This window comes from Stegodyphus dumicola, chromosome 7, assembly GCF_044657685.1.
Source record: "Stegodyphus dumicola isolate Sdum_Otavi_A_Nest chromosome 7, ASM4465768v1".
In the NCBI taxonomy this organism is placed as follows: Eukaryota; Metazoa; Arthropoda; class Arachnida; order Araneae; family Eresidae; genus Stegodyphus; species Stegodyphus dumicola.
Genome location: NC_140774.1, coordinates 196,165,359 through 196,191,100, shown reverse-complemented (window position 1 = coordinate 196,191,100; position 25,742 = coordinate 196,165,359). Strand labels below are relative to the sequence as shown.

Genomic DNA, 25,742 nt, shown 5'->3' with positions numbered 1-25,742 from the left:
TTTAGCTCACCAGTGGTAATTGAATTTGATATATATATTTATTAATCTTTATTTATTTATTTATTTATTTTTTATTTTTTTATTATTAAACTTGATTCTTCCTTTGATATTTTGAAATTTAGAATTATAATCTATAAAATTTTTATCATCACCTTAAAGTAGATGGTATTTCTAAGCATACCTGCAAAAAATTACAGTTTTTTTATTCAAAATTTCCGAGGATATAGGTGAATTTATATATTGGATCATTTTGAAATTTGGCATACTTGTTCACAGCGATAATAACATCAAATTTGGTTTAGGCACTTTTTTTAAATTATTTGAATAGTTTGTTTCTAATAATTTTATTAATTGAAAATAAAATTATTAGAAACAATGGGACTTTTTTCCCCATCATGGACAATGTAAAAAGCTAGCAAAGCTGTGGCTTTTTTTTCCCACTCCTCCATAATGGAAGGGAAAGGAAAATAGGTTGCTATATATTAAGAAGTTCTGCAAGTGAATTATTCTTGGTGCAAACTGGGAAAAAAATGTGGCAAGTTGAATTTTGCATCAAATTAAAGAAATTTAATATTTAGGCATAATTTGAGTCGTAGAATCTAAATATAGAAAGAAATTGGTATATTATTTCAGAAAAAGTCCGATTTTGTGTCAAAATACCTATGTTAGAACAATGCTATATATAAATCTAATACATATTCTAAGTCTCGCTTTCGAGACATGAAGGATGCAATTTGAATTTCGTATAAAGTGGGGAATATAGAACTGCACCAATTTTTCTTTTCTTTTTCCTTTTTTTTTCGCAGTGTACATGCATATAGCTGTGTAATTCAAACTGACAGTGTTCAAGGCTCAATTGTATTTTATATTTGAAGGTGGTTTTTCTTTGCTATAATTATATTACTCCTCTTTTTTTTCCAGCTATAAATCTATCATTGATGGTAAAGAAATACATTTTACAAAATGTCCGGTAGATCTTTTTCAAAACATTAATTTCAAGGTAATATAAAATTTTGAGTACTTTATATTTAGTCACTTATATTTTGGAAACAAAAAGTTATCCTAAAACTTTTGAATGTCTCATAGAATACTTTTTCATTACATTTCCAATATTATTATTATTTTTATTTATATAGTTGTTGGTTAAATCTTACTGTGATTGTTACTTGTGTGATTTATGCAGATGCTAAATGTATGGACTGTTTATTTTGAAGTGATGTAAATGAAAATATAGAAAATAATTTTGTGGGACTTTTTTAATTTCTAGATGAACATTGAATGAACTGTATAACAAAATTGGAGCATTTGGTGAAAATATATAAAAATAAATTATGTTGGCCCAAAAAATTCATATGTTGAATGAAGTTGTGCAGTAGTAGTTCATATTGGGTAAAACATGTATGTTTGTTTAATCTATAATGCTAAAGCTCATCAGTAATGAGAATGGATGATTTTATGCAGAAACAGACTGGGATTTATGTAACAACAATAAGTGCAGTACTTATACATTAGTGCAACCATCTTGTTACAGTTTGGTAATAAAGTTTTAAAAAAGATATAAAGAATAATGTGTTATAATTGCAAAAAACCATTTTTTGAATATCTATTTTGATTTCTAATTAAGTAATCAAGCAGCAAATCTATTTACAAGCAAAACTCCAAATTCAGTCAACCCCCAAAATTAATCAGTAAAGCAAACCCAAAACTATCCCCAAAATAAAACAACGATAATTGTAAGTAATTCCCAAAATAATCAATTGTAAGTAGGTTTTACTTCCAATTGTTCCCAAAATAACCAACGAACCTGCTTGTAAGCACAATTTTATTTCTTTTGTTCTAGTGGAAGTTTTTCGAAACAGTTGTTCTCTTTAGCAGTTTGTGGCAAAATACTGTATTCATTCAGAAATTTTACCGCAGTTTTTTCCATTGCTAGCAAATCCCAAAAATGGACATTTAAAAAATTTTTAATGTATTAGATACTCTTTAGAACAGCCATACTTTTTTTGCTGCAGGAAGTTAATATCATTTTTAAAAAATTTATAAAGAAGTACTTTACTTTTCTGTTTCACCGGCACAAATCTCGCCAAGGAGACTTTATTGGCAACAGAACACAGTTTACACAAAAATGTTAGTTCTAAAAAATTTTCATTCTGAAGGCATAAGCATTTTAATATCGGTAAAATTTTGCAAAAAGACAATAAATTTGTAAAAAGACATTAATTTAAGAATTTACTATGCTTTCATGGTACAACATCCTGATTTGCTGTTTCATATCACGTGACCACAAGTTATCTCATCTCGTATAAACTACGCTACAAAAATCTAAATCTGTCAATAATTATCTAAATTAATTTCAAATTAAATCTTAATTTGGAATACAAGTTTAAATGCAAGAATTATTTCAATTTGTACAAATAGCTTACTCAGATATTATGTAAAAGCGCAGTGTGTTACTTCACTAGTCCATTGTCATTAGAATTGATGAATTTTCTGTATGTAATTCTTTTCTGTATATTCGCCTTCAGGTGATCTGTGTGATTGCATCCTAATTGACTTAATTACCGCGAATAGCCTTAGGGCATAAAATTGAACTATCTAGTAAAAATTCTATGTAATTGTATGCCAGTATTGAAAGAAACAATCAATCTGATAAGAAATGGCTGCAACTTGTTTTGAAAATGAGGTGTAAAAGGTTACCAGCGAGGAAATTCCTTTTGGCGTTGGTTGTATCATTTTTGGCAACTTTATTGCTTGCGCCGGCAAAATGGAAAAGTACCAGAAATACTTTATATAATGGATAAGACTTTCAGAAAGTGGAATAGTTGTCTTCTAGAACTATATTTTACCAAAGAAGATAAATAAATGAAGTTTTCAGTTCTCAAATCAGCAGCTAAAATATCCATCGCATCTGCCAAAGGTGCAACCAACTACATTTCTACTATAGATTAACATGCAAGGACTGAACCAGATAATTATTGCCGTGCTTCCTTTGTATGTGTCATGAATACTGAGCATTTCACAAATTTTATTCAAAATGAATTAAATAAAAAAAAAAGACAGTTATTATATTAATATGAAATATATAATATAAATTAATTGTAATACTTACTGGTTCCAGCATTAAAGATGTGCTGAAAAAATTTCAAAGTTTAGGTGATCTATGAATTTGGAAATTTCTCGATGAATAGCATGTTACTGCCATGTATAAATTATAAGCTTTTATTTAGTTCACTCTAGTGTTTCTCGCTATGGTCAAAAGTTTGTCATACATTTATAACTACTTCTTGATAAGCTCAAATTTTGTACACACATTGTTAATAAATATGACAGTACCATGTGATTAAGCAATAGTTTTCAAAATCTGGTTTTGATTTTTCTAAAATTTAACACATTGATTGCCGTGGGGGTCACCGGTGACCGACACTCAACTTGGCTACAGTGCCATGGGTGCCACCAGTGACCGTCAACGCGACCAATAGCAAAATACATAATTAGAGTAAATATCAATACTGATAAGTTTTTAAATAGTACCATTGTTACTACAGTCAAAAGTCGTTAATCCGGACTCGTTGGGACTTCGACGATTCCGGATTATCGATTTTTCTGGATTATAGATCATCAGTTTAAATCTGGTAAGATGGCATGCAGAAATTATAAAATTAAAAATATGAAACTGTAATTTATGAAATAAAGAACAATTATGATCTAAAGGGTATCAAAATTTACAAAAAAAAAAAAAGCTTAATATTTATTTGTTTACTTTATTAAACATTTTTTCTTTCAATGTAAGTTGTTTAAGTTGCTTCGTTTTTTATGTGATCATATATTCTCTTTAATTTTATAAACAGACATAATTTCTTGTTCAGTTACAAAGTTCCTCTGTTCAAGTCCTATAATTGCTGTGTCGAGAATACCGGCTAATTTGTCAATCGAAATTTTTTCGTTTTCAATAACCTCTGTCCCTTTCTTCGCTATCGGAAGCGAATTATGATGAGGAGGAATTTGATTTAAATCATATCAAAGACGGAGTACATCGAGATGAAATACTACATTTAGTAAGGAATTATAAGCCAAATAAAATAAAAACATCTGCCCTGAAGATAAGGATAGTGCTGACAGATCATCTTCCAATTCATTGCGCCGCTGTGTTAAAGATAAAGTTTAGATAAACAAACGTTAAAGTTAGATAAACAAAGGAAATGCCTTTATCCATTTTTTGCATCGATTACACTTTTTGTTTAATGGACTTCGAAACATACTTTCGCTTTGTAGATCCTTTACATATTAGTAAATATATATCCGAAATTCTATTTGACATAATCGAAAGTTCAAGCTTTTATAAAATTGCTCTAACAGTCTGCAAAAAATAATAAGCCGAATCCAATTCGAAGATTAAGGAACAACGCAATCTGCAACATTAACTGAATTAAATAATTTTAGCTTACCTTATACCGTCTGTTATACATTAAACGCGCATTCGTAAATGTATTTTGCGCACGCGCACATGCATATTCGCAGCCGTAAAGGTCTTAAGTGCATGCGTCGCGCAGAAAGTTTGTAGCTTTGAGGTCTGGATTATAGATCATTCTGGATTATGGGTGTCCGAATTAACGACTTTTGACTGTATAATGGTTTGAATAATAATAAAGTGTAAAAATTTAAATTATAAATAGCAAAAATGGTCTACAGATGTTTGGGGGTTACCAGTGACCCCCACCAGGAAAAATGCATTAAGCATGATTATGTAAATCACATTATCTTCTGTAGGTAATATACGTCATATAATAAAAATTTCAAGTTACCGTCATGGGCAAACCACGTCAGATGCACGCAGCAGTCAACGTGTTAATGTTGAAACTTTTGCATATATTCATTTCATGAACAAACTAAAGCTGTCAGAATTTTACTGTTTGTACCTCATAGAGGGAAAAAAGTGTCTTCCATCATATAGAGTGGGGAAAATGTATAAAATCGTAAGAGATTTCTGATGTAAAGCAAAATCTCTGGATTTACTTCAACCATTTCACATAAGTGATTTATTGGAAGTAAAAAAGTAATTATTCATTGTTGAAAAATTATTTTTCAATTGAATAATTTAATTGATAATGTGTCATTGAGACTAAAAAGATGAAAATAAAAACAACAAAGGGATTTTTATAAAATAAACTTTATATTAATTATAAAATATATTTAAAACTCGTGAAAAAATTAATGAATTAAAAGTAGAAAAATAATTTGTCATACAGTCTAATGGGAGCAAGAAATTAAATGATTATTGGTACAAATTTCATCTCCATTTTTATATCACAAGTAGTTAAACCATGGGCACTTAAGCGATGAAATTTAATAATCAAATTTCACTGTCAAAAGCCATGAACTTTATAAATTTATCAAGTGCACCACATGCTTTTACTATCATGATATAAAATTATTGATGAATTTTGTATAGATAATTCTTTAATATCTTAATCCCATTAAATTATATGATAAATTATTTTTTGACTTTCATTTCGTTAATTATTTTATGATCGCAGGGCGCAATGAACTGGAAGTTTATCTGTCAGCACTATCCTTATCTTCAGGGCAGATGTTTTTATTTTATTCGGCTTGTAATTCCTTACTAAATGTAGTATTTCATCTCAATGTACTCCGTCTTTGATATGATTTAAATCAAATTCCTCGTCTTTATAAATATCAATAGTTTTCTGGTTGCAATTTTCTAATTTCGACTATGCGTAATGTATGCTTTACGCATGCGCACGTTGAAAGAAATGTTTAATAAAGTAAACGCTTCTTTTTTTTTTTTTTTTTTTTTTTTTTTTTTTTTTTGTAAATTTTGATACCCTTTAGATCATAATTGTTCTTTATTTCATAAATTACGGTTTCATATTTTTAATTTTATAATTTCTGCATGCCATCTTACCAGATTTAAACTGATGGTCTATAATCCGGAATTGCTGAAGTCTCGACGAGTCCGGATTAAAGACTTTTGACTGTATTAGTGCTCAAAACTTCTCCTGCATATCACTAAAATGAAAGTTTGAAGTAAAATTTACCTAGGAAAACCTTAATCAAATGATATGCAGAATTCTGAACATAAAGAAAAATTAAATTACATTTGAAAATAAACTGTCCATATCATAACGTAGGTCATGTCATGCCATTTATTTTATTATACTGTGAGGTGTCACTCAGTGCATTATCTTTCAAGTGTAATGATAATGTTTAAGCGGGCACCAAAATAAAATGAAAAATATTTTTTATTTAAAGTTTACTCCTTATTTTTATTTAAAAAAGTACTTTTTCATACAATTCTACTTTATATGCATTTTTTATCTGCAGTGATATTTGTACACATAACTACAGCTAAATAGTGTGATCTGACTTGTAATAAAGTGTTATTCCAGACTTCTTAGATATGTGGAATTCTAATAATTCAAATCTCATTTAGTTTTTCCCAGGTCAAGTAAAATTAAGCTTGTTATCGATTTATTTATATGTTTTTCATTGGTGATCAGAGCTTCTTAAACTTTTTTCAGTCGTGACCCCTTTTTATCATTGAAATTTTTTCACAACCCCATCCATGACCCCATATTATTTACAAAAATTTTGTGGGATCCCATAAGCATTGCACAAACCCTACACATGCGTGAGTGAAACTGTCAATTTTTTCACTTGTACTGTAATATACTATTGCAGTTTTAGGTCATTAACATTAATTTCTAATTTTAAAACATAGAACAATGTGAAAATTTTAAATAAGTAACAGACGAAATGAGAGCGTCACATGCAAAGCAAGTAAAAGGAACATTTATATTATAAAAAGAATGTGTTGAAACATTTTCGTTTTCTTCTTTGTCTGTATTGTCTTATCTTTATCTATTTTCAAATACATTGTGTAAAAATATTTGGTAATTGTAAAATTATTGTAATAAGTTAAAGAAATATCAAAACTACTAAAATTTTTGGTGACCCACTGCTGCAGGTCCCTTGTCCCCTGTGAAGGTTACAGTTTAATAAACTCTAGTTTAGATAATATAAAACAATAATACATTACAGTGTGGCAGTGGTTTATGCCACAATACTCCAAAATTGTCAGAAGGTTTCATTAAATGGAAAGCTGAAGACTTGAGTAAACCACAAAATTAATTTTATTTAAAATTAAAAGGTAAAACACGAAACTAAATACATGATGATAAGCTGACGTCAAATTTTGATCACGAACAAGCAGGAACAGTGAAGAGCAAGTGCAAGTGAGTCTGTCGACGAAAAGTTCAAGTCTTTATTGGTCAAGGCTATAATGAGTATGACAGGTACAGCAGCAAACATGGATACTGCATGAAAATGTCAAAAATGCAAATATTCTTGTTGGAATGCAATATTCCATCACTACGCTAAATTTTTTAAGGAGCTGTTAAATTAATTTAAATGCATGTGCATGAGAATTCAGTTTCTTGGTCTATGATATTCAGGAAATAAGTATTTCACAGAAAAGCTGTTACATGTCATACAGGCCTTATGTTCTTTATTAACTTCATTATCTTTGCTTATCCATAACAAATGCTGTTTTTCTAAAAAGAGACTAAACAAATGTGGAGTTATTAAGGCAATGTATTTTATACATTAAACGAATTTTTGTTTTAAAATATGCCTTTAATAAATTTTAAAATGGTAGTCAGTTACGTAAACTTTAACTCAGATATAAATAATTTAAAAAAAAAAATCAAAACAATTTATTAACATGTTTGGGCAAATAAAGGTAATTTCATTGTTCAATTTATAAAGTATTTTTTATATTTTGTCTTAGTGAAACAAATTTTACTTTTTAACTGTATCGAAATGAAAGAAACCATAAATAAAATAATAAATTTTCTTGCTCGTCTTACAGTAAATATATATTTGACCAAGAGAAAAAAATGTCATAATTATTCAGATTTTTTTCAGATCGATTAAATATTTATTTTTATTTCAATTGGCTTTTGTGGCCACAATTCACTTAGTGCAAATTTCTGGAATTCATTCTTGCCCATTCCAAATTAAGTTGTGCCCATTTTCAGACTATTTTCATTTTTAATATTGTTGCAGTAGGAAGAAAGCTGCACAGCAGTATCTTAGCGGCAGCAAAAGTAGAAGCAGAGTGCATTGTTAACCGATATAGAATCTTATTAAGAGAAAGGTTTCGGGGTATATCTGAATGGTTTCAGTCCATATATTTAGAATTTTATTATACAAGTTTATTCAAAATGCTGTACAGTATTTTATCATACTAGAATAAAGTCAATTATAAACAAACTCTTACCAGAACAAATGTAAGGGAAAGGACAATTAAAAAAAATGTTTATGATGTTAAGTGTTTAGTATGACTTTCTTGAGTCATGCGGACAACATCCAGATGATAGTTTGCTTCTTCCCTCACTTGTTTGAGTATGTCTGGTGTTACTACATACAGAGCATTATCTATGTTTGTTTATGAGTCCTCTAAGTTACATGGTATGGTGACATATATACCTACTATGGTACTTTGTCTTTCACAAAGCCCCATAAAAAAAGTTACATGGGGTAATGTCTGGTGACCTGGAAGGGCCAAGGAAATATTACTTATCATTTGTTTTGGTGCAGTCAGTCCAATGATTCAGAATCGCACAAAATTATTCCAGTTTTCTTGTAAATGCAGAAAAGCCAGATCTGTAACATATCAAGATATCTGTTGCCATTCACTTTCTGGTCCATGAAAAAGAAACAGCCCATGCAATTTGATCTCCAAAATTGCCAAAACTCATTTATGCTCCGTGCTTCAGTAAGAGTTTTCAGTTCCCAAAATTTGCTCATTGTGCTGTTTAACTTTCCTGCTGATATGAAACACCTTGTCACTAATATAGTCACATTGGGTTATGTCTGGTGAAGTGGATATGATATAATGTGTTATAGTGTTGCGAGGCCCCAACTTGTCAGCAACAGTGACTGCTATGAACTGTAAATTACACAAACTCGTAAGAAGGGTTTAAATCCCTTTTTATTCCACTTTAGAAATAACAGCTGCGTTCACTTGACGCTCACAAACTATGCCGAACCGACGGTTTAACAAAACAGAAATGTGAAACTAAAAATAAATGACAGGATGAATAAAAAACGAGATCACTACCTACAAGGCTCTAAAATCTTAACTAACTTAACCGCGTTCTAAGATACAGCTGAGATTCAGCAAGCTTACTGATTAAGCAGTTGAAGATTCAATGAACTGCCGAAATAGGCACACAGGCCGAAACGTGCGGTTCTTAAATTTCTACCTAGCAACCTTCACGCTCGCGATTCAAGAAGCACGCATACAAACTCGCTTCCCTTCTATTTAAACTCAACTTAATTCTGCTAAAATTTGAATAGACTGTGTGTTCTACTACAATTTACATACTCTGGCATTGGCAATTCTAAGGTAAAGTAAAGGCTTGACAGGAAAGATAGCTTAAAATAAATGTTAGTTAAAATAAATATAAACCCTACATTTGCCACTGCCAGAATTTGGTAAACTTGGAAGCAGGTCCTAGAAACGACCTGTGGTAAAGTTTCCATATTCTGACCTAAGACTCAAGAGCCCCGTTTACATAAAACAAACTTTTGTCTAAAACCATTACAATCGCTTCTGTAGATGATTAAATTACCATATTTTCTTACAGGATCCTTTGGTCTTTATCAATCAATCTTCTTCTCTTCTTTCCAGCATCTGGAAGGAATAAGTATCAGTATATTCGAAATACATTATGATTTACACTTTCTTAACACTCGATACATTTTCGTTTTCGATCCTTTTCTTTTCCTTCTTTAACTGCTTACATTCACATTCATTCAAATATTCAAACATAAATTTAACTTTACCCTGGTTCTCCACCATGTGTGGTGTCAAACAGGAATCTTCTTGTTTTTGTATTACAACACTTCCCCTAACCACAATGATTTGTTAGAATTCAAACGACCAAATCTGACACACCTTAATCCAACATACTGAAACTCGATGAGCTATGTTTAATATTCTTAAAATTCAAGTGTAGGTGGAGAACCCTACAAAACACATTCATTCTAAATTCCCCCTCATTTATCTTTAGACATGCAGGCTTTCGCTCTAAAGCATGATTTTATCTACTGTTTAATACTTAGATTTGAACTCGTTTCTTTTGAGCATTTACTTTTAGCATCTAAAATTTTATGCTTCTAGACTAAATTCTACTTTTACATAACTTTCAAGTATTTACCTATATTTACAAAATTCTAATACATATGATTTTTACAATTTACAATAAGATGAATAAGATAAAAATAAAATTTTACTTCACGCTTTCTTCGCCAAGCTGGCGGCACTGAAACTAAATATTCCATTAATACAAGAATACGAAGTTATTTTACTTTCGGCCAAATTTTGGCTTTAACATAACAGAACTAGTCTTTCGACCAACAGGAACTGCTTGCTGTTAAATTTTACACTTAAAGAAAATAATACTTTTGCCTTAGCTAACTACAGTAAACAAAACTAAGTCTCAACCGAGACAAATTGACTTCCGTCAACACATAGAACTTCGTATTTACACATAACATTTCAGAACAAAAGAAAAATTTATAGAAGATTTTAACTTATCTTTGAGTTTTCGATGCTTGGAACTCCGACATCCTCTTCTGGCAAAATTGATCCCAAGTTACAGAGTTCATGGAATTTAATTTTCGCTTTTGGGTTCTTAGAGTATCCTCCATGGGGACTTTTCTTTTTCGCCCTTTGTATGCCGGCCTCTTGGGGTAGTAGTCTTCGGGTTCCTGTCTTTTCCGTTTGGCCCCTGGACGGCTGGTCTTCGCGGTCTCCGGTCTGAATTCTTGCTTGAATTTTTTCTGTTGAAAAGGATCTTTTCGTTCCTTTTTCTGTCTTTTTCTTCTCATGCACAGCGGCCTTGTTTGCTCTTGACTATCTGGCCCTGGAAGTGGTTTCCTCGACGCAGATTTTCTACTGTGGGAAGTTGTAACTTTTCTTTTCGTGTTTGCCAGAGATTCTTTACGATGCGGTGTTGATTTCCTGCACTTCTTGAATGCTGGAGTGTGACCATTTTCCTTCCTTCTTTTCGAGACCCTAGAATGACTTGTAGAAGGGCTAGTTTCCTCTTCTGTTCTCTGCTTCTTGGGTGGTGGAGCGGGCGGCGTTAATTCTGGGATTTCCACTTCTTTTCCGCTTGAGTCCTGCCAGAAACTTTTAAGGATTTCAAAATCATTTTGATTATAATATTTTTTCACCTGGTCAGGACTTGCTTTACAGGTTTCCCCTCTTTTGTGCTTAAGGTACAATATGAATCCTTTGATTTCCTGTATTACATAGGGGCCTTCAAACTTTGGAACCAATTTTGCAGTGAAATTATCAGGGGCACTTGATAAAGAAAATTTCCGCTTTAACACTTTATCACCTACTTTAAAATCTGCTTCACGGCTTTTTCGATCATAGTAAAGTTTCTGTCTACTTCTTGCCATATCCGAACTTTTAACCGCCTGATCAATAAGTTTCTGTATATCTTTTTGTTTGAATTCTTCTTCCTTTTGTTGCACAAAGAATAGTTTATCTAGTGACGTGATTAACTTACGTCCTAAAAATAATTCTGCTGGAGTTTTTCCAGTAGTATCATGATTTGCTGTTCTTAAAGCATAAGCTAACTCATTTATGTATCCATCCCAGCACTTGTGATGTGTGCTAACTTAGCTTCGAATTATTTTTACAATATTTTTATTAACTCTTTCTGTGATGTTTGCCTGTGGTCTATACGGAGCCATTTTGATATGGCGTATGCCAAGTCCAGAGGAAATGTTTTAAAAAATTTGGCTAACGAATTGTTTACCGTTATCGCTAATGACTTTTATCGGTGCACTGTATTTTAAAATGTACCTGTGTAAGAATGCATCTGCAACTGTTTTGGCTGATGCGTGTTTAAGTGCAACAATTTCTGTCCACTTGAAAAATGATCTACAATTACTAAAAGAAAACGATTTTTATTTAACTCACTCTGGAGAAAAGGACCAAGAAGATCTATGCCTAAAATTTCATTTGGAAATGTAGCGCGAATGCTATTTAAGTACCTGGCCGGGCTGTAATTAATATCATTTATTAATTGACATTGATTGCAGGACCTGACATACGCCGTTACTATTTTGTATAATTGCGGGAAATATACCGCCTCGCATACCCTTTTTATAGTCTTTCTGACTCCTAAAGGACACGATGTTGGCACGTCGTGTAATTCCTTCAAAATGCTCAATCGAAGAGAGGCTGGGATGACTGGTCTGTACTCAAAATTTTCGTTTGTTGATTTCGTATAAAACAATAAATTATCTATAATTTCATAGTTTTCTGCTCTACTTCTTATTGCGGCGACATCTGTATGTTCAAAGATTTCGGGGTCTTTTAAATAAGCATAAATACTTCCAAATTCAGGATCAGCTTTCAATTCAGCAATAATTGTTTCTTTAGAATCTAAAATTTTAGAAGTCAACACAGCGCATTTGAGTTCATTCCCTTCATTGTCCAATTTTATTCGGGATAGTGCGTCAGCTACATTATTTTCTTTCCCTGGTTTATATTTGATTATTAGATTATATTCTTGAAGTATAAAGCCCGTCTTATTAACCTGGGCGTTAGGTTTTTCCCAGAGTAAAGTCTACAACAGCCGCATGATCCGAAAAGACTGTTACTGGCGCTTTGCCGAAATAAACTCGAAATTTCTGTACAGCCATTAATACGGCTAATGTTTCTCTCTGTAGCTGTATAATTCCTTTGAGTAGAATTTAAAGTTTTACTAAAAAATGCCAAAGGATGGCCATTCTGCATGAGAACCGCACCTACGGCATAGTCCGACGCATCTGCTGCAATTTCCAGGTTTTCGTCCCCTTCAGGGAATTTCAAAACAGAGGCATTGATGAGTGCTTCTTTTAACCTTTCAAATGCTGTATTTGCTTCTGCTGTCAACGTAAACTTACTTTTTTTTCCTTTTAATTACTAACAATGGTTCAACAATATTCGCAAAATCTTTTATGAACGACCGATAATAAGAACATAACCCAAGGAAAGAAGAAAGTTTCTTGGCGGTATTGGGAGGTGGGAAATTCTTGATGGCTTTTATTTTTGAATCCTGAGTTTCTATACCCTTTTGCAAAATTTTATAACCCAGATATTTAAGTTCTTTAGTGGCGAACTTGCATTTTGATGCGTTAATTGTAAGACCGGCCTCTTTTAATAATTTAAAAACCTCTTCCAGATCTTTAATATGTTGCTCCAACGTACTACTCATAATAATTATATCATCTAGATAGATTAAAGTCGATTTTCCTAGGACAGGCTTTAGAACAATGTCCATAGCTCTCTGGAATGTTGACGGGACCCCACACAACCCAAAGGGCATGTGTTTGGCTTTCGCAGCCTTTAAAAACTCCATACTTAAGATGACTGGACTCTGCAAATTTTTCACCACAAAAATTAATACTTTAAGGCTTTCATCTTTTATCTGTATTTTTAATGATAATTTCCCGATACATTGACAGATTGTTCCTTGGGCCGTGATAATTTCTGTGTTTTTATTTTTAAATAGCTGTAACCTATTAAAATTCTTCTTGAAAAATGTATCACTCATAAAATTACCTTCTGCCCCTGTATTGTTATATAGAAAAAATTCTATGTTTGTAATTTTAAATACTTTATTCCATTATAACTTAAACTTAACTGACTCACTGTGGTGCCACATAAATTAACAAAAAAAAAAAAAAAAAAAATCAAAATCAAAAATTAAATATCAAATAATTTAAAACATTCAAAATCTAATTCATAATATTCATATATCATTTCGACATTCTTAAAAATATTCGTATAGTAAATCTATCAATCAATCGTATATCATATCTATCAATCAATCGTATAGTGGTATAGTACAATTTACTTTTAGGTTTGCGTTGTGAGTAAGTAACCTATGTAAAGGGAAAATCAATAACTCCAAATTCAATTAAACTCCATGTTTCTTAAAAGCCTCCCGGCTCAAACAAATGGAGGGACATGACAGACCACAGTAAATTATAGGCTACATAAATACACAAATGCAATTAAATTTTAAACACACATTTATTAAATTCTTGAATATATATTATATAATTAATTAATGGATAACTGATCAGTAATACATATTTTTCCAAGCAAAATAACACATAATACTACACCAAATTACAGCTTATATTATATAAGATTAACATTATCAAAATCTACTGTATCATAAGTGTAACACTAGTATTTTCCCCCATTTCATCTTCTAACTTTAAGTATTTATCATGGTAATTCCCTTTAAGAACATTGATAATTTCCACATCGAATAATTAAATTAAGTAATTGCTCAAATTTCAACAAACATTAAAATGACGACTCTTGCTTGAGTATTAAGATAATTATTGAAGTAAAACAAATAAAAAAAAATCACTCACAGGGTGAAGTCCAATCTGCAACACTCACTTTACTCGGGAATACCTTCGTATACTGATTTAATAAGGTGATTTGACAGCTCCACAGATCGTCCCGCGTCCAAAGTTTACTCGAGCACCACATTATTCCTGCTGTCCTTTATTCACAAAATCATCGTTAATGGAGGCAGGCAGTTCTTGCGAATTTTAAAGATGACTTGATTGCAACACCATTGAAGCTGTCCTTACAATAAATAAATTCCAGAGCATGGAATGATAAAAAAAAAAAAAAATCGACGCAGCTGGCACAGGCAGAATAAACAGCAATGCACACCTTAGAAGGGTCCTACACGAGTCTCTTTCATTCTGGAAGCCCCAAAACTCACCATAAGCGTAGAGCACCTTTGGAACAAAATCTAATTAGGAAGTCAAAGCCGGTAAAAACAGGAATACCGCATCAGGATGTCAGGATCACCAAGAGAATCTGCCGAACAATTCTTGGGATAAGAGAAATCGAAATTCTTCTGCTGAGCTCTATGCCTTATACCAACGCAAATTCTCGCCAGCTAAAAGCCGAGAGAAAAATCATACCCTTTGCCGGCTGTTCACGCGGCTCGCGAGAAGCAAGACCCGAAGGGTCAAGCCCCCGCTTTTTCTCCTCTTACTCTTCTTGAAAATCAGAATCAGAAAACAGAAAGAACTCTAGCCTGGTGCAAGCACCCAGGAAAACTCAGTTTCTCCACCTCTGTGAGTTCATAGGCTTTCAAAAAAACATAAAATTAAATCTTACCAATCCCGGAATTTTAAGTTATCTAAATTGAGAAAATGACACACCCATGACGAATCAAACACCAGAAAATCTGACAATGCAATCCGAAAAACATCTGCACTCATAACGTGAGAAAAAAAATAGACCCCCCAACTAACAAGTGAAACTAAGCTTTTACGAAAATCCAATTACCAGCCACCCCCACTGTCTTGAAGTAATAAAACTGCAAACTTACAAAGCGACAAGAAAACAACTTCCGTTTCACACGCATGAGCTAAAAGGGCGACATTGTTAGTGAAAAGGCCATAAACCAGATGTGTGTCCTCGCAACCGTCTCTCGCCTTTGTTACAATTCCTACTCAAGAACAACAAGTTAAATAACACCTTAAGAGCCTAAGAATACTTCTTTTTCCAGATTAAAATACACATGAATACAAATAAAAATATTAGAATAATAATAATTTAAAACACATATTAATAATTTAAATTCGCTACATAACAGTATCAATGAGGGCTTCTACTGGTACATCGCCAACCAGGAATTGTATAATTGGGAATTGGGAATTAATATATGTGCTTGGGTTTCGGATTTCGAAGTAATCTTGGACAGCAGGTAGCAATCTTGGTAAGATTATTTCAATTATCTCCGTGTCAGGTTTCTTTCCATACAGCATATCCGTCAGCTTAACTTTTCGCAGAATAAAGTCCGTCAACTCTTCCATATTACGTTGACAAAAACTATACAGCTCGGCTTGCTCGGTCTTTCACTATGGGGAAGGCCTTTAATAATGATATTTTGAAATTTTCAAAGGTATATGTTTGGTCTCCGAATTCTCCTAATAAAAATTTCCCTATACTCTTCCACCATAGTGAGGCATGTCCTCTTGTGAGGCATGCAGACGTGGCAATGGCAACTTTTTGTCTTTCAGGCACAGGGTATAACTGGAAGTGATTTTCGAGGCCTTCTAAGAATATCGCCACCGAATTTTTTCCGTCGAAATTGACGTTTGGCTTGATAGATGCTCTCATCGTTTGGACCAGATATCCAGATCCTTCTAACTGGTTCGCCATTTCTTGCTGTTGGAGTTGTACAGGAGCTTCCATCCAGTTTTTGGCCATCTAAGTTCGTAAGATGTTTGGGCGCCAATATAGTGTTGTGAGGCCCGAACTTGTCAGCAACAGTGGTAGTGACTGCTATGAACTGTAAATTACACAAACTCGTAAGAGGGGTTTAAATCCTTTTTATTCCACTTTAGAAATAACAGCTGCGTTCACTTGACGCTCACAAACTACGCCGACCCGGCGGTTTAACAAAACAGAAATGTGAAACTAAAAATAAATGACAGGATGAATAAATAACGAGATCACTACCTACGAGGCTCTAAAATCGTAACTAACTTAACTGCGTTCTAAGATACAGCTGAGATTCAGCAAGCTTACTGATTAAGCAGTTGAAGATTCAACGAACTGCCGAAATAGGCACACAGGCCGAAACGCGCGGTTCTTAAATTTCTACCTAGCAACCTTCACGCTCGCGATTCAAGAAGCACACATACAAACTCGTTTCCCTTCTATTTAAACTCAACTTAATTCTGCTAAAATTTGAATAGACTGCGCGTTCTACTACAATTTACATACTCTGGCATTGGCAATTCTAGGGGAAAGTAAAGGCTTGATAGGAAAGATAGCTTAAAATAAATATAAACCCTACAGTGTAATAAAGTGAATAATATAATGTGAAAGACAAATGCGAACATTCTCATGTTTACGTTTGTTCTCCATGTTCATCCAATTCATTGATCCTTGTCTCTAGAAAGTAAAGCTTGAATCATGTGTAATCTGTAAGATTTCATTTGCAGTCGTCGTCCCAGTTCATAACTCGCTCTGTTAGTCTATTTCTATGGGCTGTATAGAAATGTCTCTCTTATCTTCTCCGCATTCTCGCTGCTATTGCATGTCCTCCGTGTGCTTTTACTTTTACAAAGGCGAGCTGTCTCTTCAAATTGGTGATACCGCTTTAAAATGCTATTGTCAGTCGGACTATCTTTTCCAAGTCATCTACGAAACCCACGTTTGACCAAAATTACATATTCCAATTTTGCATATTGCCTAAGACAAACATCTTCTCTTCCCAAGACACCAATTTTCATTTTAGTAATTGCAGTGACACCACACTTTCCGCTCTGAGCACAGGTGCCAGGGAAAAGAAAATATTTTCTTTTAAAACTGTTCAGGTCTTCTGTTTAAAAAGGATGTATTACAGTCTTTTGAAGTACCATACATCAGTTTGAATAATCCGGAATATAAAGTGTGAAAAATAGTTTATTATGTGATGTTTCAAAAGAACATAAGATTTGTATCCTTAATATCCCTTACATGCTATAGAAACTGATTGTTTCTCGATTAAGGCTAAATTAAAACAAAGTTAAATTCCAAGCTACCTAATTTTTTGTTTAAGAATCGTAATTTGGTAAAAATATAAGAGTTAAATAAGTGCTTCATAGTTTAGCTTTATTCCTATTTTATGTGTCATGAAAGTCATATCTCTGGAGTGTATGAGTTATGCACAATATGACACTAACATAAAAACATATATATCCTACTTTCTTGTTTTAGAATTTTCAAGAAAGCCTCATATATATTTAACAATCATATTAACATTTAAATTCATTGCTTGTGTAAATTGAGGTAAAGTTATTGCTAAAAATTGTTTAAAAATGTAAATATATTTGTTTTTTTTATGAGAAGATATCCTTAGTACATCAATAAAAAATTAAGATAAAAGCTAATAAATTAGCTTTTCATCTATCTATATATTGGCTGCATGGGCATTTTCAGGGTTTTTACCCGTGTGTAATGTGTATACAAGCCATTTCCCCTTAGAAAAACTTCCACGGAAGCATCCCTCTTCTTAGTGCTTAACCCTGGAGTGCTTTGCCATAATTAAATAAACCAAACCTATGTATTTTATCTCTTTCTCATATATGTATAAAATTCATGTCTTCATTATTCCTGTAAACTTAATTGTCAGTGGCATACTGTTGATCCTTTAAACTTAATTACTGATAATATAAACAATTGATTAACATATATTTTTGTGCTATATATGCAGGATTATTCAAAATCCCACAAAACATTTTAAAAATTCGTAACAAAGAAATTTTGCAGTTGAAAACAAATTTTATTGTATTAAAATCGAGATAACTAAGCCCCTCCCTTTTTTAAATCCAGCTGGTCCATGAAAGCAGATTTCAGTTTTGAGAAGCTTTTCCAGAATTTCCTGGATATTAAGACCTTTGAAAGTTAAGAAATTATGTCGGTAAATTAAGGGCAATTGTTCAATTAATAAATAAACTTTCTTTAGTTAATTAAAGTAAATTACGCATAACTTTTGCCTAAATTAGATTTTTAGAATGTATTCTACTATCTTAAATGAGTAAAATATAAATATCCCTCTCTTAATAATTTCATTCATATTCTTCATTTTTGTAATGTTTGATCTGTTAGAGTAATTTCTTGAATGGTCACTTCCTATCACAACTGTGCACTGTTATTTTCACTCGTTAACTATACTATCCAACTCAGTCCAACTCGTTAGCAGAAACTTGTACACCGAGTTCAAACTGATTAAGTTTTGGAATATGATGAAGAAGTATGATCTGTGAGTTTTTACATTCTCTCCTCCACCCTACCTCTTCCAGAATGCATCCAGGAAATTATTAATGGGACAGTGGCCGGTAGTATATATAACTTGAAAAACAGAATCAAGAACTCTTTGAAATGTTCTAATTTCACATGCATTCTATTGCTACTCATCAGATGCATATTGTTACAAAATGTACAGGAACGGTAAGATGGCTTCCCGGCAAAGCAGTTTTAGGGTTGCCATAAAATGGCAAAGGATAGCAGGGTTGCCACATTTGGCAAGAAATCGCCCATTTGGCGACAGAATTGGTAATATGCCATGGATGTATGAAGAACCTTCTGGAACGAATTCTTACCGGTTTAGCCCAGAATGTTCACGAACACAAGCGGAAAGCTATATAAACCCTCTAGTCCACAGTCAGTTAGTGTGTGCGCCTCGTCTAGAGTGTGCGTTAGTTAGTATCAAGTGTGTGCTTCGCCTAGCGAGCTGATATTCAGTCATTGAGCGAGTGTCTCGAAGTCTAGCGCAGAGTTGGTCATCGAGTGCATCAAAGAGTGTCTTAGTGTATCGCTGATAGTGCATCATCGAGAGAGCGCGTTGAGCTCTAGAAACGACTGAACGGAAGAGTCGGGAGCCGTGCTCTGTGCGTCGTCGAGTGCATCACGAGTTGTAGCGTGGAGAGTCTCGAGTTAGTGGAGTTCTGAGAACGACCGAGCAGAGGTGAAAGGGGAGCTTGCAGAAGAAACTAGATCCATAAAAGATGATGTGGAAATGAGAGAAGTGGCATCTGAAGAATCAAAGGATGAAGAAATGAAGTAGCTAATGAACTGCCTGCGAAAGATCAAGAAATGATGGATAAAACATATAACGGGATTAAAGAAAAACAACGAAAACATGGAGAAATAAAAGACGGGAAAGAAGCTTTTGATTCACAAGTGCCTGAAGTGGAAGAAAGTGAAAATACGACTGTTAAGTTCTTCAAAAATGATAGTGAGGTTACGAAGTCGCAGTTAGCAAGTACTGAACCATCGGAAAGTTCATGTGATACAGAAATGGAGGAAGCTGATGTGCAACTTAAGCAGTGTGCTCCAGTATTGCAAGAAAATTCATCCACCTCATAAACTGGGTGTATGCTTCATAGTGCAGGTTTTGCAGACAAGGACTTGATTTTGATTCTAAACCAGGATACTTGCGTTTTTAAAAGTATCGGGTTCCGTTCATGACCCTGATGCAAAAATCGGAACTGTCCTTCTGGAAATAGAGGTAAGTAAGCATGTACCATCTGCTAAAAATACCGAGGTGAACTATACGCATGCTGCAAATTAACTACAGAGTGGTGAACAAACTGTCTCATATTTTCCTGTAGATGAAAAGTATGAAAGGACTGAATCTTCAGACTGTGATATGCAAAACAGAAATGTGTCTGAGAACTGCAGTGGAAAAGTATTTGACCTGGGTATATTTTAATGAAAAGACTGAGACTGAAATTCTTTTTGAACTTTAATTTGTAAGCTTTAAAATTGTATTATGTGTTTAATTTGTGTGCATAACTTGTAGATAGTGTAAATATTTGTTTCTTTAGTGATGTTATCTGTATGTTTTAAAACGTTTCGATTGTATCGAATTTGGCTTCTGACTAAGGGTTGTACTGCCTGGGATATGCAGCCCTTGGAAGGGGGCAGTGTTACGAAATGTACAGGCACGGTAAGATGGCTTCCCCACAAAGCAGTTTTAGGGTTGCCATAAAATGGCAAGGGATGGCAGGGTTGCCACATTTGGCAATATACCATGGATGGATGGAAAACCTTCTGGAACAAATTCTTACCGGTTTAGCCCAGAATGTTCTCAAACACAAGCCGAAAGCTATATGAACCCTGCTGGTTTGCAGTCTGGGAGTGCCTCATTTGAAGTGCGAGATAGTTAGTATCGAATTGGTCGTCTCGAATTGGAGTCAATCCCTGTGGAGTCGAAGTTGATAGCGAGTGCCAAGTGTGTCATCGAGTGCACCGAAAGAGTCTCATAGTGTATCGCGGTTAGTGAATCGTCGAGAGAGCGTGTAGAGCTCCGGGAACGACTGAACCGAAGAGTTGGGAGCTGTGCTCTGAGTGTCATCAAGTGCATCGCGAGTCGTAGCGTGGAGAGTTTCGAGAGTACAGGGAGTTCCAAGAACCACCGAGCAGAGTCGGGAGCTGTACTCTGGTGCTTTGCAGTGAAGCTGTCTCCACCGTTATAGCTTGTAACCTGAAGGCTGTGTCGTTGATTGTGTCAGTGTGTTTATAGTAGGTCCTCGACAACTGTAATGTGATTTTGGAGCTGTCCTGATTAGTACTAGCTTAATAAAGTGTGTTTCCATATTTCATCAAGTGCTGTCATTGTTATTCACTCCAAATCCACATGAAGCCCATACGAACGTGAAAGAAGAAAATAACGTAACAACTGGTGTCAGAAGAAAAACGCAACAATATTTTTCTGGCTAACAATTTGATTGGGCACATCTAAGTATTCTAAATTTCCAACCAGAATCAAGTTCATAACTTAAATTGCCCTTGAACCCAGCTTCAGTTCATCTCAGTTTTTGAGATAAATTATAATTCTAGCTGGAGAACACCGAAGCCTTAAATACTGGCTCCAGCACTTATTTGTATGAAACCTAACCACAATTTTGGCAGAAAATTTTCCTCATTGGTTTCCTAAAACTTTATGTTAGCATTAACTGAGTCTTAAAAGTCAGTTCTAACTTCTGAATGAATGCCTATTTTCCCCTGGAAAACAAACCCTTGGAAATATAGATTTATTCTCCAAAAAGTGTAAGAAGTTATAAAACACTGTAAAAGTGAGTAAATTTTTTGTTCTTATAGGTATTAAAAAGTGATCTATTTTGTCATGCCGTCATATCTACCAATTTGGTATCAGTGAATTTGGTTACTCGTGTTTTACAGTTGGATGGGAGGAGGGCTATTGTTTGTTTCTATTTGCACTTCAAATTACAGTTAGTTTAACATAGTGAAATACTAAGATAAATAGCTGAAACGTGTCCGATGCTAAGGACTACTACTATTCACAGAAAATGGTATCTATAAGCTTTTTCAAACAATGTAACCAAACATAGGAGACGAAAATGGTCACTCCTAGACAATCTTACTTTTGTTCTCAGGTTACAGATCAACTTCCAGATTTAGAGGCAACTTTTTTCCTTGTCACGTGCTACCTGACAGCTAGAATTACAATAGTGAGGGATCTTTGTTTTCATATGGATACTTCTTCATTAAATTTTCCTTCCATGCTTTTAGGGCTTAGGCTTTTTGCCTAACACCAGCCCTAAAAGCATCTGTGCAAACTCCGCAACTTCTAATTTCTAAAAATTTTGCAACTCGGTGCTACTGCAATAGTTCTGGTGCTGGCCCTGCATACTCTGATACTATTTATACTGATCTCTCTATTCTCATTAGTGACACTTTAACCATTTTATCTGTTCTATTGGTGTGGTGGATAAAGAATGATCTTTGTTTGCCATTCTTCAAAATTGTAAATTATATTGTATATTCAGTATTGGCCCAAATATGATTGAGGTCCAATATTTTTTTATTTAACTATTTCTTATTAATTTAAACTAATTGTTTAATATTTATTTATCTCTAAATTAATTGAATTTTAATTTTAGTTATTTTATTATTTATTTTTGACCATCTCTTCTGATGACTTTCCATAGGGCTTTAATACTTCTGATTTTAGAAATTAAGTAGCTATTTGTTTGTCGTCAGACACAATCATATCTTCAAACATACTGTCATGTTCTCTGTCAAGCATGGACCCAAATTAAAAAATCTATGAAAAAGGCATAATTTTATTCAAAAATGCTGAATAAGTAGTGAATATGAAATATGTTTCAAAATTGCACATTATTTTAATGTGTTCAAAGCTTAGTTTAAGCTAGTATTATGATACTAAATTCATGCACAGTATTTTTATTTTTCTGCAAATTATTTTTTTAAGATTATTTGATATTTTTATATACAATCCAAAAACTCATTATTTAATTATGATAATATGAAACTAGTTCAATCATTATACATTTAGACATGAATATTATTTTAAAGAAATCATTTCACATTAATGCTTAATCTATTTTAATAACTTATTTTTAACTCGGTAAATACATTTGTGATAACACAAATGTTTTTCATACTTCTCACAGCTCACATGCATCAGAAGTTACTGTTTATAAATGATTATTCTGATGTATATATTAAGATATAAAATTATGAAGGAAAATTATTAATGAATTGCTAACTTAATTGACAATAGCTCTTTTAATTTCTAATTTCAGTTTCAATACAATCACCTTCACAGCATCTTCACTAACATCATTCTTTCTCTGCAGAGATCAACACTGCTATGAGCTTTCATCCAACCACCATTCAGAACTCAAACAAAGGAACCAAATTTATATATATATATATATATATATATATAAAAAAAAAAAAAGGAAAAGAAAAGCTACTTGATGTACAGATTCTTCTTACTCTTCTGTCACTTTACTAGCATCTGTATTGTTGTTCTTCAATTTGCATCTATTGTTATAAAATGCAACTACAACATTATACATTATAATGCCATTAACATTTCACTCATAACTGCTAAACTAATGGATGTCTTCTCTACTAAGTTTTCTCACTGTCCCAAAATATCACATGCAGTCCAAAATATCATATGTATAATTTTAGTTAAGAATGTTTTTGAATGCAGTTCTTACTATAATGCAAGTTACGCCTATCTTGCAAATTTTATGATATATATTACTTATTGAATTTTTATGTAGGAACCAGGGATATATTTATTAGAAGAAACTCTGTGTGCTCATCATGAACAGTTTAATTGCTCTACTCTAACACTTCTGACTATGTGGTATTTGTGGTTCGAGGAATTCAAAGCTGCTATAGAGCAAGTGAGTTAATTATGTTATTAGACAAATTTAGTTCATCAATTTCCCCCTAATATATTAATTCAAGTCTATACTGTTCAGAGCATTCATAAAATTGGCTGTGGATTTTATATTGTTAATTACTGTTTCAAGATATATACACTGCTGTCCATTAAAATTGAACACCATGAAGGAAAGCAAATAAAAAAAAAAAAAAATTATTGCACATAAACAGTATGGCTTGAAGAAACAAAGATTAAATTTGTAAGCATTTTGGAGGCTTATAGGGGTGAGAAATTGGTAGAATTAGCTGCCATCCATGGCAGCTGTTTCTACCAATTTCCCACCCCTATAAACCTCCATGACCCTTACCCCATTAGGCATGAAGTCAAACTGGGCTTGCATGACAGAAATGGCAACTCATTCCATGCTGCTTCAAGTCGATGCCACATTTCATCAACTGTGTTAGCTGGAGATGGATTGCGGGTCAGTCTCTCAGCAACCCATGACCAGATGTTTTCAGTGAGTGGCAGATCTGAAGACCTTGCAGGCCAGGGAAGCAATCAAATACTCTATATCGAAAAAAGTCAGAACATGACATGCAACATGTGGGCTTTCATTATCTTGTTGGAACATGGCATTTGGGGCCCTCAAATACAGGGCACAACCATAGGACTTAAGGTGTCAGAAAGGTACCTATATGCGTTCAAATTACCGTCGATCCGAACTATAGATGTGCATGTAGTGTACCCAATGGCTGCCCATACCCTCACACCAGGTGCAGGGACCCTATGCCGATAATGAATGCAAGCTGGCGACGTGCAGTCTCCTCAGACACTCCAGACACGTTATAGAAAACTTTCTATATGATAAATTCTAAGTTCTACGTTCTAAAATTCAAGGAAAAAGGTTTCACTTACCTTTGTTCCTTTCAAAGTGTTGCCCGGATTTGAGCTCGCCGATTCCTATTCTTGGAAATATGATCAATAAATTCTACATCTTAAGAAGAAGGAAAAAACTTTTAATTTCATAATAATTCAGTGTTAAGATATACAGAAAAGCTAGAAAACAGCCGAATGTCTAAAATCTCTTTTGTCTACAAAACTGTCTGTTCATTCTCGTTGCCAATAGTTAATAGCAAAAAATTAAAGTTGTAACATTAATCATAACATTCCATCGCGCACCATCTAGTGAAAACAGAATTAACTGTTTATTAAATTGTTTTTTCTTTATAGCCATTTTCGACATAGAGAATCGGAATACTGCACGCAGAACTAGGACTCGTCTGAAAAGGCGACATTGTGCCACTCCTGTACCTAGCTTTGTCATTTGGTGTATTTGTTATTTGTCATTAGGCGTGGTCTCTGTGCTGCATTGTCAAGTGAAGCTGAAGTAATGGTCTCCCTGTTGATGACCACGCTGTTGTAAACGTCGATGCACCTTAGCTGATACTAGGCATGCTACAAACATGCCCATTTCCGGACTAATGGTCCATGATGTGGTCATATTGTTTTGCAGGGCTGACCTCACAATATGTCTGTCATCTCTGGCATTAGTCAGGAGAGGTTGTTGAGATCATTAGGCATTAGTCATGAGATTAGTTGAGATCTTGCATGCCGTTCAGTATGACCCTTAGTTAGCAATCTGTTGATTCTATATTCGCATGACAGTGGTTGGATGTCGACCAGTGTGACTGGCGTTATCACTGAATGATAATCTACACTTTCGATAGGCAACGATCCTGCTTATCGAATTTCGAAACTGTCTGGTAAGCATATCCTCTTCTTATTCAAAGCATAACGCAATATTCTGAGCAAACTCCAACCTTACGAAGCACTTTCCGATTGAGAAATCCACTGCACAACTTTTCTTTTATGCAGTGCTTCAGATGTCATTTCTCCTTCCTGTGACGTGTAAATGCGCTGAAATACTAATCATTTGCATATCCCAAT

General features: G+C 33.6%; 1 protein-coding gene across 4 annotated transcripts in view; it reads left to right on the top strand.

Moving 5' to 3' along the window:
* Nucleotides 1-25,742, top strand: part of LOC118189601 (chaperonin-containing T-complex member BBS12-like) — an 85,755-nt gene that overhangs the window by 8,690 nt on the left and 51,323 nt on the right. For all 4 annotated transcript variants that reach the window (XR_015042306.1, XM_085821198.1, XM_085821196.1 and 1 more), the window contains 2 exons: nt 922-1,000; nt 23,689-23,814. Coding sequence is in view for 3 of the 4 variants with exons in the window: in XM_085821196.1 (XP_085677322.1) it covers nt 922-1,000; nt 23,689-23,814 (205 nt within the window). In the remaining variant the exon portion in view is untranslated. The remainder of the gene's footprint in view (nt 1-921; nt 1,001-23,688; nt 23,815-25,742) is intronic.